The sequence below is a fragment of the Gopherus flavomarginatus genome, chromosome 2 (assembly GCF_025201925.1).
Source record: "Gopherus flavomarginatus isolate rGopFla2 chromosome 2, rGopFla2.mat.asm, whole genome shotgun sequence".
NCBI classification, from domain to species: domain Eukaryota; kingdom Metazoa; phylum Chordata; order Testudines; family Testudinidae; genus Gopherus; species Gopherus flavomarginatus.
In genome coordinates this window covers 12,259,017-12,272,453 of record NC_066618.1, presented here as the reverse complement: position 1 = coordinate 12,272,453, position 13,437 = coordinate 12,259,017, and the positions used below count along the sequence as shown (strand labels likewise).

Genomic DNA, 13,437 nt, shown 5'->3' with positions numbered 1-13,437 from the left:
CCCTGCTCAAAGCAGGACCAGTCCCCATCTAAATCATGCTACCAGTTGCAGAGTTCCAATCCTAGCTCTCTTGCTAAGGAGCTTTAGACAATTTTCAAAAGCCAGGGCAGGTGCCATTAGCCATTTGTGGCCCCATCCAAGGGACTCGGGTAGGATTTGGGGTGACTAAAGGATTTTTAAAGGTGGGTTTTGGACCCGCCTTGTACCCAGTGCTCTGTGGGGTTTTCAGAAGGGCCCATGCAAATTCCTTGGGTGCTCAGGGCTAAGCAGAAACATCCACGAGGTGCATATTAGCATATGTCAATCAGCAGACAGCACACGCTAACGAGGCCTGGACATCCACTGGGGAGCTGTATGAAGGAGGGCTATTTTCAGACACATCTGGAGAGTGGCCTGAACAATAGGGTTTGGGGCAGGTGCGGGCGATGTGGGAAATGAGACCAAGAACAAGGACGGCAAGAGAAAACCAACTACATGGGCCCAGAAGCTAACACCATATATTAAACAAAGACATCCTCCTTCCTCCACCAAGGAAGACTTCGTGGGAAAGTGCTCAAGAACATCTCTGCCAATGCAGAGAAGAGGCTGTGCGCTCAGACTGTAACTCTGGGTAGGAGCCATGGCATGAAGCTGAATATTTAGTCACCCCAGGCCTGACCCCCATCCTTGTGTCTCAGGCAGCCATGGTGTCTAGGGACCAACATGTTTTCTACAGACTGCAGAGTGTCACCTTGATTCCTTCAGAGGGAGGGACAGTGCTGCTCTCACCTCCTTCTCCTCCTCCTCCTCTAACTCTCCCTCCAAAAGCAATGCACAGACTGATTATTTATTACCGTGCAAGATAAACACAAATTAAAACAGCAGCAAGGACCCAGCCCATGCTCTTTTTCCTTTGCTGGGTTTTCAGGTATTTTAGACTCCATGCAGCTGAAGAGAGAGAGCAGCCCCCTGGGAGCTTCTGAGCACCTCCTACAGGTGACACGGAGGAAATTTTCACTGCAACTCAACATCCCCCACCCCACCCCTAGTGCTAGAGTGGGACCTGCATAATCTCATAGGCCACGGTGAGGTTTTCTGCTGCCACCACCGCATATGGCCTGTCATTGGCATGGATCTCTTGGTGCCTGTTGAGGCTTGATTTGCGGGTGAAGTTCTTCCCGCATTTGGTGCACACGTGGGGCCTTTCCCCGGCGTGGCTCAACTGGTGCCTCTTCAGGTGCCTGATGGCACTGTAGCTCTCCCCGCACTCGGTGCATATGTACGGCCCCTCCCGTGTGTGGATCAGCTGGTGCCTCATGAGGTTGGCCTTCTGGCTGAAGCTCTTGCTGCACTGAGGACAGGTGTAGGGCTCCTCCCTGGTGTGGATTCTCTGGTGCGTGATCAGGGTGATCTTCTGCCGGAACCCCTTCCCGCACTCGCTGCATGCGAAGGGCCGCTCCCCCGTGTGGGTCCGACGGTGCGTGATGAGCTGCGACTTGTCGATGAAGCTCTTCCCGCAGTCAGCGCATTTAAAGGGCCGCTCCCCCGTGTGGATCCTCTGGTGGATGATGATGTTGGACTTCTGGGTGAAGCGCTTGCCACACTCAGTGCACTTGTACGGCCGCTCCCCCGTGTGGATCCTCTCATGCTGGGAGAGCTGGGATCTCACAAAAAAGCTCTTCTGGCACTGGTTGCACTTGAACGGCCGCTCGTCCCGGTGGCTGCGCTGATGCTTGGTGAGGTTACCTTTCTTGCTGAACTTCTTCCCACATTCAGAGCACATGTGAGTCCACTTTCTCGTCAGGCCTCCCCTTGGGGCGCAGAGCGCTCCCTGGTGGCTTTCCTCAACTTCCAGGCCAGGGGATGGTTCTGCTTTTGTGGTGCTTGACATGTGTCTTACGAGATCTCCTGTCAGATTTCCCTCACACTCATTGGGTTCCTGTGGGCCCCATCTCCTGTGAGGTGTCTGATGGGCTGTGAGATCTCCTGTTGCTGCTGGATTTCCCTCACACTCACGGGCTTCCTCAGGGCCCCATCTCCTGTGAGGTCTCTGATGGGCTGTGAGATTCCCCTTCTTAACAAAGCATTTCCCACATTTGGCAGACTCACGTGCTCTCTCTCCTGGCTGTGTGGTACTTTTCTCATCTCCATCATGCTTGCCAAGCTGGGCTCTCCGTTGGGCTGCCAGATCTACCATCTGATCAGTGCTTTCCCCATATTCTGTGCATGGCCCCAGTCTGTCTGGTGTGTCTAGTTTAAGGATTTCCATTGTACCGCTGCTCTGCTCCCAGGCTGCCCTGGCGGACCAGGCTGCTGGGATGTTATGGAAGCTTCATTCGCAGGGAATGGGTGTGTCGCATCTGTTTCCGGCTAGGTTTTACTTTCTTGGCTTTATCCTGACTCATGAAGATTTCTACCTCGCCTCGGCGTACTCCCACTTCTCCTTCCTCATTTTGTTTCCTGAGGGGGGTCCTGTTTTTATTCCTCTCCTCCGGATGCTTCACCTTATTTGAAACTGTTGGGCTTTCATCTGCTGGATGAACAATCAAATACAATCAGGCATTAGTTCAGAGGCTGATGACAGAAGAAAGGCCATAGTCAGGGCTGTTAATTTTGGAGAAAATCTTGGAAAGATCACAGCTAAGTTGAAGCCCAGGGACTGTGGGCATTGTTATGTAAAGCTTAGAGCCGTGGACTAAGTTTCAGGACGTCTGGTCCTGAGGGGGCCATCTTGGCCACTGGCTTGCTTGTGACCATGGCAGTTAATTCGTGCTCCAGGTACCTCTGCTTCCCTGTCTGTGAGCTAGACAACCCAGATCGAGGGTAGGAGAAAGGCAATATCACTATCCCTATGTGGCAGATAGACAACAGAGGCACAGAAAGATTGAAGGATGAAATTCCGGCCCTACTGAAGTTAATGGGGGTTGGCTTCAATGGAGTCACGAGTCACACAGCTGGTGTGTGGCAGAACTGGGAGCTGAGGCTGGAACCCCAGCCCATTACTGTAACCACAGGTCCATATTCTTCTGCCACGACATCAGTGTTTACTAGTGAAGAAACATCAGGAGTAACTCCAGAGGAGGTCCTGGAGTTACACTGATGTGAAACTGATGTGAGTCCAGAATCAGCTGCAGAGAGAACAGCTTCTGTTGCTTTTGTCCTACCTATCAGCCTTCCCCTTTCCCTAATTCCCATTCAAACAAGCATATTGCCCATCATTATTACAATAAAGTTTTGTCATTTATTTCATTTTCAGTTGGGGCTGCTTGTTTTCATAGCCTGTTTCCATCTCTTGCTGTTCCTGCTCTGACCTGCTGATCTGATGAGAGCAAGATGAGAGATTGTAACAGACTCTGCCACATCCAGTTCCTTCCCTCTCTCTAGCACAAACTCTGATACACGTGGAAGTGTGCAACCAGTTACTCGCGCCAAAAAGCAACTGTGTAGTCTTCTTTGTTCACCTATTTTAAATCGCATCCTTTGGAAATGGTTAAAGCCAAACTCACGTCAAGGATGAATTTGGCCCATTGACTTTGAGGGTCTCCTTGCACTACAAAAAGAAATGGCCACTAGGCCATCTGTTTTCAATGGGGTGGAAATAGGGTTGACTAACCATTTGAAGGAAAAGTGCTTTAAACTAGGCTTGATCTGCCTACGGACTAAAACACTGTTCCCTAACACTGCTAGAGAATCAAGAAATGCACATGCTAGAATACAGTGCCGTGCAGATGGGCACTTAAATGGGACGGAGCATGGCCAGCCCCTAAGGCAGGGGTAGGCAACCTATGGCACTCGTGCCGAAGGCGGCACGCGAGCTGATTTTCAGTGGCACTCACGCTGCCTGGGTCCTGGCCACCGGTCCGAGGGGCTCTGCATTTTAATTTAATTTTAAATGAAGCTTCTTAAACATTTTAAAAACCTTATTTACTTTACAGACAACAATAGTTTAGTTATATACTATAGACTTAAAAAGAGACCTTCTAAAAACGTTAAAATGTATTACTGGCACACGAAATCTTAGATCAGAGTGAATAAATGAAGACTCGGCACACCACTTCTGAAAGGTTGCCGAACCCTGCCCCAAGGTGTGGTGAGGCCACTTTGCACTGCACCTCTGATGCATTCTGGCCTTCAAACCACTGTAGCCAGACAAGGGAAGATGAGTATGGAGGCATGGCCAGAGGAAAAAGGGAGTGGTCTGGGTGCCCTGTTCTTTGCTGATTCCTGGCTGCATCTGGCCCTTAGGAACCAGTGGCAGCTGGTATAACATAGATTTGCACTGCAATGAATACTTGCTCTGTCCTTTGCTCTTTGCACAACAATAATATGAAGACACCATAAGGGCACAGGTGGGACCCAAATAACTATTTTTACTAAATATGCCAGGCATGGCTACATAGGCATTGCTGCTCTGGCTGGTTTCAGGCACCTTCTAACACCGAGAACACAGTCAGCGCCACTGGAAGGTTCACATGCAGCTTAAAAGGATGCTCCCCTGCTTTTACATGCTGCAGCACTCCTGGGCCATAGTGAGGTTTCTGGGTGAAGAGTTAGGACCCAGTCCTGCAAACACACATGGCCGGTCTTAACTTTATTCCCACGAGTAGCCCCAGTGATTTCAGGATCCAGGCCTGAAGGGACAACTCGGTGACAGCTGCAGAAGAGAGCTGATGATAATGACAATCGGTAATAATTAATGAAGAATGAGGATAACTTAAAGCACAACAATGTATTGTGATGCCGGCATAGAAAATTAGTCTTGCTTTAAAATACAAACACCTACGAACACTTTGCCTCACTGACATTTTCACAGACATAACCATTGTTCATAGTCTATATGGCTCTGATTCAGCAAAGCACATGCTAAACTTTAAAGACTTGTTTACTTGGGGAAATTAGCAGAATGGTAGCAGTATATTTATACCCTTATAGCTAGGTCAGCATAACTCCTTTTGTGGACACTCCTATTCCAGAATAAAAGTGACATTATGCTGGTATAATAGACATAATTATACAGCTGTAGTTCTTCTGGTCAGTTTCCCATGTAGATACACCCTAAGCATGTGAGCAGCTCTATTGAAGTCAATGGGACTCCTGTGCTTAATGTTAAGCATATGCTTAAGTGCTTTTCTCGATCAGGAACCTTATGACTTATCCAACAAATACCCATCATTAACAATAAGACTTTGCATATTCAATGCACTGATGATCTAGTGCAGTGGCAATAAACTTAAGATGGCAAGTTAAATAAATAGTGTAAAAGAATGTAACCGGGCTGAGTGCTGCCATCAGAGAGAAACTGCTCTGTGCCCCAGCATCAGATAAGGAGTCGATGCTCTAAGATAAATACACTTACACACCTACTCGCGCACACACAACCAGGATATGAGCCGCAACACATGGCCTCATCAAGTCAGTTTGGGCCCATTATTTTCGTACAGTTTTTAAAATTAAACACAGAAGATTATTTTCTTTGACATGGAGCAACTTTGACGTGTCAGCTGTTAAATAAAAGAACCTTCAAACATAAAAGATTTTGGTCCCATTCTGCTCATCAGCAAATATCCCTGTATACCTTGTAAATTCATCAGCTGTGATCATATTGTCTCTGGTGCTTGGGTTTAAAGAAACAAGCAGGTGGCACCCAAAAGAATACATATTTGATTCTGATCAAAGGGAGATTTAACATCAATAACTGCGAGAAATATAATATTAAGTTGATCAGAAATTTTCAAGAAATATTTCCAAGTATCAAACAATCTTTCACTTCTTCCTAGTTTAGTCAGTCTCCGGTGATGAAACTTGGCCCATATACAGACACAAAAGATGTTCACTGATGCTATCTTAGCTGTGGGAAAGCATTCCCTTCCGGCATTTACCTTTTGTTCTCTAAGAATTAGCCAGATGAGAATTTTTCGGTCAGAGGTAACTTGGCAACTAACGCAGAATTCAGACCTCTCGCTTTTTGTCACCCAAACACACTGTGGCTCTGCCCATCAGTTATTCTCCTCCAAATGTCTGCTGTGCTGACTCACAGGAAGTCTGTGTCAGGGCTCTAAAAGCTACCGGGGAAAGGGTAAAACACAAGGCAGAGAAACAAAGCCAGCAGAGAAGGGGGAGAGAAAGAGGCCAGGAAATGCTGGTGGATTTGGAAGACAGCTGGCATACGGGCAGAGCCTATGCACCCTGGCATGGCCAGCCCCATCAGTTCTCCTGAGGATGCAATCAACATTAGATCACCCTGGGCATTAGCTGCACAGCTCCTATTCTAGGGGATTTCCAGTGCCTTGCTGGGAGTTGTAGTCCTCCTGAGTGAGCAGCAAACAATGACTAATGTTTCTTTTTAAAACGAGTCGCCTGCTTTGAATACAGCTATTTACTCCCTTGGGCGGAACATTTAGCATGACCTCAAGGGAAGCAGTGTCCCTGGGGCTGTAATTAAGGAGAATAAAGAGCAGCTGCTGCACAGCCTTAGGGAGAATTTTTTCCAGGAACATTTTTCCTTTATTCTGGGGGCATTTGGCAAGGCAGCAAGGTGGAGGAGTTGGTCAGGCTGCATGTGATTGACCTATACATTGAAGATGCACCATGCTGTGTAATAAACAAAGTCCTGGTCTAGCTACTTAATCACGCCAACAAACTTTGTTTTCTATCTTCTCCTTAGTTCTTATGCTGCTGCGGTTAGGGCTACCTGCTGGGAGGTTCATCAGAAACAAAATGTAGCTCCTGATTGGGACTAACACTTTAGCTTGGGACAGAATTTTTGTTCTTCTTGTTGTCAGCTTGGAGGGCAAAGCTGGTCAGCCAGCTTGCAAGTTAGTGTGATCTGCAAACTCAGGGCCACAATTTACAGGCCCTTTGTGCCTGCCGGAGTGTGCAGACGCCATCCCTAGCCTGACAGGAAGGAGTTAATATTTTTGGCCTTGGAAGAGCGGCAGCTGGCTGCAATCAGTGCAAGGGCATTTAGGAGGGGCCAGGGGCCTGCCTGTGGGGACTAGCTAAAGCAAGGGAGGGAAGTGTGACACTGCAGGGCAGCAGAAAACTGAACTGGCAGGGAAAGCCATAGTAGATGTTGGGGGGTGCAGTGCTCCAGGTAACTGGCAATATGGCGTGGGGTCAGAAGTTTACATTCTCAGGCCTACGACTGCCTTTCGAGCTAAACAATATGTTCCTTTAAAGTTAGCATGAGTACATGTAATCATTTATCATTTTCTTGTGTTCTTTTGTTTATGGTACAAGATGTAATCGATCAAAGGGGGGGGGGTCAGTAGTATGGGTTAAGGATATAGTTAATTAAAAGATCCGGTAGTTAATGAATTGTAAATGATGAATTGTAGCACCTGTGAACATCTTTGTAAACAAGTAAGGTATATAAGACATGGCAACGGATAGTGATGTGTGCATGATCTGAGATTTTATATCTCCTTGCACCTTATTTGACTCAAATAAAGATACTTGCTTCTCCACTCCGGTGTGGTCATTGGGGATACGCACACCGGGCAAACGAACCCCAACTGTTGCCCCCCTGCAACAGCTTTGGCGACCGCGGCAGGACGGTCTGAGGCTGAAAAATTAGCCTTGCCCGGACCCTCTCCGGTGGCCGACGGACTGAGACAGTCACTGATGCCCAGCGCGCACCGGTGCTTTCACCGGGGGCCTCAGCGAAGTCTGGTACGGTCGACCCCGGGAGGCACAACGGTGCAACGCCCCAGAAGGTGGAGAAGCTTTGGTCCTGAGCGACGGTGAGGAACCGGTCTCGGGGATAAGGTAGGATAAAAGTTAAAGGGTTTAATCTGTCACCTGCTAAGACCTGGGGACGCCCAGGGTCTCCCGGTAAGGAATGGGACAGGGACAGTCACAGGATAAGGTAGCGTGCACGCCTTTAGAATGCATTCTGGTTGCATTCTCGGTAATTGGAAAATCTTTGGAATGGATCCACTAACTAAGGGTAAACTAAAAAGGTATTGTACAATAGACTGGCCTCAATATCAGCTAGAGGACCAGGAACGGTGGCCACCGGAGGGTTCAATTAATTATAATACGATCCTCCAACTTCTTTTATTTTGTCAGTGAACTGGTAAATGGAATGAGCCTATGTATGGTCAGATATTTATGTCATTATGGAACAGAACAGATATTTTGAAGCAGTGTAATTTGATTCCAACAGGCTTAGGGAAGAGTTGTGAAAATGTTTAAAACTCATTATTTACTGTAATAGCAGGAGCGGGGTCACATTTGGCCACAGCACCCCCATTGTATGGTGACAAAGTCCCCTCAGCCCCGCCAATTGAGCCCGCCACAGGTTTGTACCCTTTAATTACTCAAACCTGAATCGCTCGCAATGCTACGGCTACTCAGGAGTTAACCACTATGCAGGTGTACTCTCATGTTCCTTTTAATTCTGTGGATCTAGCGGCTTTCAAAGTGCAGGCAGGGGAATTTTCTATCAACCCCTCCCGATTTATTTCAGTTTTTGAAGGCTGTCTGGTTAGTCATAAACCTGACTGGGATAACTGCCAGGTACTTCTGTGAACACTCCTCTCTGAAGTGGAGCGAAACCAGGTTTCAGCTAAGGCATGGGCAGAAGCAGAATGAAGATATGAGCAAAGTCTTGATACTTAGAAGGAGGCCAGGGAGGAATTACAGAAAATTATAGATAAATTCCTGCAGTGTGGGGTATTACAGGAGTGTCACTCAGCTTGGAATACCCCTATCTCACCAGTCCAGAAACCGGACGGCAGTTATCGATTGGTGCAGGACTTAAGAGCAGTCAACGAGAGGGTTAAGACTCTATACTCCCTCGTGCCCAACCCATATACGCTGCTAGCCTCTGTGGGGGGACAGTATTCATGTTTCTCAGTTCTTGATTTAAAGGATGCCTTTTTCACAATTCTGGTGGACACAGGGTCCCAGGAAATTTTCTCCTTTGAATGGGAAGACGCAAACAGGAATAAAAGGCAACTATGTTGGACAGTGCTGGCACAAGGATTTAAGAACTCCCCCACTCTTTTCTGTCAAGCTTTATCCCGGGACTTGGAAGGATGGGAAAATGAGAACAAAGTCCTTCTCCTACAGTACGTTGATGATTTATTAATCGCAGCAGTGGGACTAGAAGTATGTCTCCAGGCAACCGTAAGTCTTTTAAACTTTCTCGGGCTGCGGGGGTATAGCGTGTCAAGAAATAAAGCCCAAATTGCCCTCCCCGAAGTACGTTACCTAGGCTTCCAGATCAGACAGGGGGAACGCCAGCTTTCAAGGGGGAGGCTTGAACCTATTTGTCGAGTTTCTACTCCCCGAAATCGCAAGCAGCTCAGAGTATTCCTGGGAATGGCAGGATTTTGCCGCATATGGATTCCAGAGTTTGGACTACTAGCTAAGCCACTGTATGAATGTGTTAAAGGGACCGATCAGAAACCGTTTTACTGGACATCAGAGGCAAATAATGCCTTTACCTTAATAAAAAGAAAATTGATGGAAGCCCCAGGCCTGGGTCTGCCCGATCTTTCTAAGCCCTTTCAATTGTATGTACATGAAAGAAAAGGGGTGGCCCTGGGACTACTTACACAGTTATTGGGCTCTTGGAAACGCCCAGTGGCTTATTTCTCCAAACAATTGGATCAGGTTGCTAAGGGGTGGCCGGCATGCCTACGGACAGTTGCAGCTACAGCTCTGGTGTTAGAGGAAGCAGAAAAACTGACTTTGGGGGTGGGAGGGGGCTGTTCAAGTATACACTCCACATATGGACCAAGCCTTACTGGACACAAAGGGGGGTCTCTGGCTCACCCAAGCTCGGGTAGCCCGGTATCAGGCTAAGCTCTTAGAGAACCCCTAAGTTACCCTGCAGGCTTGCCCCTCCCTTAACCTAGCCACCTTGCTGCCAGAAACAGAGGGCCAAGAGCATGACTGCTTGGAAGTTATAGATGCCCAGTATTCCAGCCGTCAGGATTTAAAAGATCAACTTCTTGCTAACGCAGACTATGAGTGGTACACGGATGGCAGTAGCACTGTTGTAAATGGACTTAGAAGGGCGGGCTATGCCGTGGTGTCTCTCCATGAAACTGTGGAGGCAAAAAGCCTGCCCCCGGGACTTCAGCCCAGCTAGCCGAAATAGTGGCTTTAACTCGTGCGCTTGAATTGTCAAAAGGGAAAAGGCTTAATATTTTCACAGACTCTAAATATGCTTTTGGTGTACTACATGCCCACGCAGGTTTATGGAAACAAAGGGGATTATTGACGGCTCAAGGCTCCCTGGTCAAGCACAGGTTACAAATTCTTCAGCTTTTGGAGGCCGTACAACTCCCCTTAAAGGTAGCAGTAATGCACTACAGGCTCATCAAAAGAAGGATCACAGTATTAACCGAGGAACACTGCTAAGACTGTGGCTCTTAAACTTGTTAAAGAGATTTTTCCTAGATTTGGCCTGCCTCGATGGATGGAGTCTGACCAGGGAACACACTTCACCTCAAAAATTGTCCAGAATGTCTCGGATATCCTCCAGCTCAACTGGAAACTTCACACCCCTTGGAGGCCACAGGCCAGTGGAGTGGTAGAGCGCACTAATCAGACACTCAAAAGGCATCTAGCCAAGATATGTCAGGAAGCGTCTTTAAATTGGCCTGATGCCCTACCTTTGGTTTTACTCCGCATTCGAGCTCTTCCTAAGGGTAGAACTGGTTTAAGCCCCTTCGAGATTATGTTTGGAAGGGCATGGCCTGTGAATGGTACCCCGATCCTGCTAGGGGAACGGGAGGCTGGGTGTGGATATTTGTCTCAGTATATGTGTTCTCTGTCTGCTGTTTTATGTTCTTTTTACAGATACATTAAGGACTCTCAGCCACTCCCTTTGGATGCACCTGTCCATTCCCTACAGCCAGGTGACTTCGTCCTTGTCCGTACCTGGAAGGACGAACACCTCCTGGAACAGTGGGAAGGACCCTATCTCGTCTTACTGGTTTCCCACACGGCAGCTAAAGTAGAGGGACACAAAAACTGAATTCACTACTCCTGACTAAAAGCTTTACCTTCACCGCAGAATCCAGACACTAAGCAGTGGACGGTTCAGCCTGCCGGAACCAGAGAATCGGAAGATTTGGGACTCAAGTTATTGTTTAAACGCAAATCACTTTAATTTGGCCATGTTTTTAATACTTGTATGGGTGTTTACTGTTTCTGGACAGCTGGCCCCTTTATCCTTCCGCTCCCCAGAAAATAACTGATGGGTCCTTTTAGCTGTCACAGCCTCTAATTCTTCCCACTTTTGTGTAGGGAGTGGTTACACTTTAAGGTCTGTATTTACTACTTGTTCTGTGGGGGTGGCTATGCCCTTGCAAGAAATTCACAAATATGCTAAACTTGCTGGTTTCAATATTAAATTGACAGCTGGGCATCTGTCTCGGTTTGGTTCTATCGCAAGTCCTAAGCCCTATACAAACCAGCATCGTCTTCAGATTAGGCTAATGGCCGTGTCCTCAAATGTTACTTCCTGTTTTACTATTGTAGGGGCACAGAAGGTTAATACTAATTTAACCAACCATGAGATGAATTCTTCTGTTTCCCCAATCCCGACTTCTTATTTTTTGCACACTTATACCTTCCCCGTGGGTGGTTTTTGCTCTGCGGACTAACCGCATTTACCTATGTCCCAGCTAACAGTTCGGGAGGCCCTTGTTCTCTCGAACGATTAACCATGGGGGTTGTCCCTGGCCTTAGATGCAGAGCTCCAGCTTGCTAAAGTGGCCTGTGCCCTTGCCAAGTTCATTAATCTAACTTCTACTTTAATCTCTGACTTGGCCTCGGAACTCACAGGGGTCCGAGAAAGGTACTCCAAAATCGCGCTGCAATAAATTACCTCCTCTTAAGGGCATAATCATGGCTGTGAGGAATTTAAGGGTCTCTGTTGCTTTAACCTTTCTGATCACAGCCAAAGCATTAAAAATAGACTGGCTAAGTTGCGTGACATTGTCACTCACATAACGCAAAATAGTGACAATAATTGGTGGGGTTCTTGGGGTTTTGGTAATTGGTTTGGGTGGCTTAAAAGCATTTTTACCTCCCTGCTAGTGGTAATAGCAATTGGTTTGCTCTTCTGCTGTGGTCTGCAGATAGGAGTGCCTTGTTGTAAAATCTGTCTTTCTGCCCTCCGTCAGCCAACAGAAATGTACCCCCTTAGGGCAGTCTCGCTGCCAACATCAGGTGGCTTGCCCTTTGATCTTATTCTAAGTAATGAATATGAGAAAACTCAACGAAAGGCCTTTGAGTATTCTCAAAGGGGGGATTGTTGGGGGGTGCAGTGCTCCAGGTAACTGGCAATATGGCGTGGGGTCAGAAGTTTACATTCTCAGGCCTACGACTGCCTTTCGAGCTAAACAATATGTTCCTTTAAAGTTAGCATGAGTACATGTAATCATTTATCATTTTCTTGTGTTCTTTTGTTTATGGTACAAGATGTAATCGATCAAAGGGGGGGGGGTCAGTAGTATGGGTTAAGGATATAGTTAATTAAAAGATCCGGTAGTTAATGAATTGTAAATGATGAATTGTAGCACCTGTGAACATCTTTGTAAACAAGTAAGGTATATAAGACATGGCAACGGATAGTGATGTGTGCATGATCTGAGATTTTATATCTCCTTGCACCTTATTTGACTCAAATAAAGATACTTGCTTCTCCACTCCGGTGTGGTCATTGGGGATACGCACACCGGGCAAACGAACCCCAACTGTTGCCCCCCTGCAACAGTAGACAAGGCTTTGGTGTGAGGACAGGGAAAGCCAAGGGAGCTGTGATGAGCTACAGAAGCGAGATCAGTTAGAGGCTCTGGTGGGACAAGCCGGTGAATTCTGGAGGCTGCGAAATCTCAGGGAGAGCCTGGATGTGAGGGTGAATGCTTGTATGGGGGCATGACCCTGGGAGGGGAGTTGCTCATTTGACATGCAGCCACTGGGTGGAGCTGGCTTTCCTCAAAGAAGGGAAACTGAGGCACAGCGGTAGCCAGTCAGGGAGTCCCAGCAAAACAGGAAAACAACTGCCCCTCTGCAAATCTCAGCAGTACATAGTACAGGTACACAATGGAAATAGAATGGAAGTACTGGGCTGCACGTAATAAATTGCTGCTCAGTTCATGATAATATTTGAATGCCGGGTGTGAGAGAGTGTGTTTGAGAGACAGGGGTCAGGAAGCGGAGGAGATGAGAGAGGGAACCCCCTTATGGGCAACAATTGAAAATTTGGAAAATATTCCACCAACTTCCCTAACTCTCACACCAGGTAATCCTGTATGGGAGGAACTATTCATTATATTAATAATTAATTTAGTGGGTTTAGTGCATGTATTTTACACTGTGACAGGGTCAGGCCAAATGGCTACAGGAAAGTGATCCTATTGGTATCCAGGAGGTGGGCTGGCGAAGCCCACCCACTTCTAAAGGACCTCCCCTACAGGAGAGTGATAGAAGGCA

General features: G+C 47.3%; 1 protein-coding gene and 2 long non-coding RNA genes across 3 annotated transcripts in view; 2 read left to right on the top strand and 1 right to left on the bottom strand.

Moving 5' to 3' along the window:
- Window positions 1-2,248, bottom strand: LOC127045898 (zinc finger protein 501-like). The gene has a single exon (XM_050942739.1). It carries the CDS (start codon window positions 2,246-2,248, stop codon window positions 1,031-1,033), a length of 1,218 nt encoding a protein of 405 aa, XP_050798696.1. The 3' UTR covers window positions 1-1,030.
- Window positions 2,249-8,444: 6,196 nt separating this feature from the next.
- LOC127045963 (uncharacterized) overlaps window positions 8,445-13,437 on the top strand; it is a 593,465-nt gene continuing 588,472 nt past the window's right edge. Inside the window, exons 1-2 of the long non-coding RNA XR_007772879.1 lie at window positions 8,445-9,111; window positions 10,795-10,834. This is a non-coding gene — a long non-coding RNA (uncharacterized LOC127045963). The remainder of the gene's footprint in view (window positions 9,112-10,794; window positions 10,835-13,437) is intronic.
- On the top strand, window positions 11,552-12,650 carry LOC127045968 (uncharacterized). Its single transcript, XR_007772885.1, has 2 exons — window positions 11,552-11,630; window positions 11,906-12,650. It is a non-coding gene; the product is annotated as an uncharacterized LOC127045968 (long non-coding RNA).

Bases quoted from the DNA above. Each gene is read 5' to 3' on its own strand.
- LOC127045898 (XM_050942739.1), bottom strand. From the start codon at position 2,248: ATGGAAATCCTTAAACTAGACACACCAGACAGACTGGGGCCATGCACA.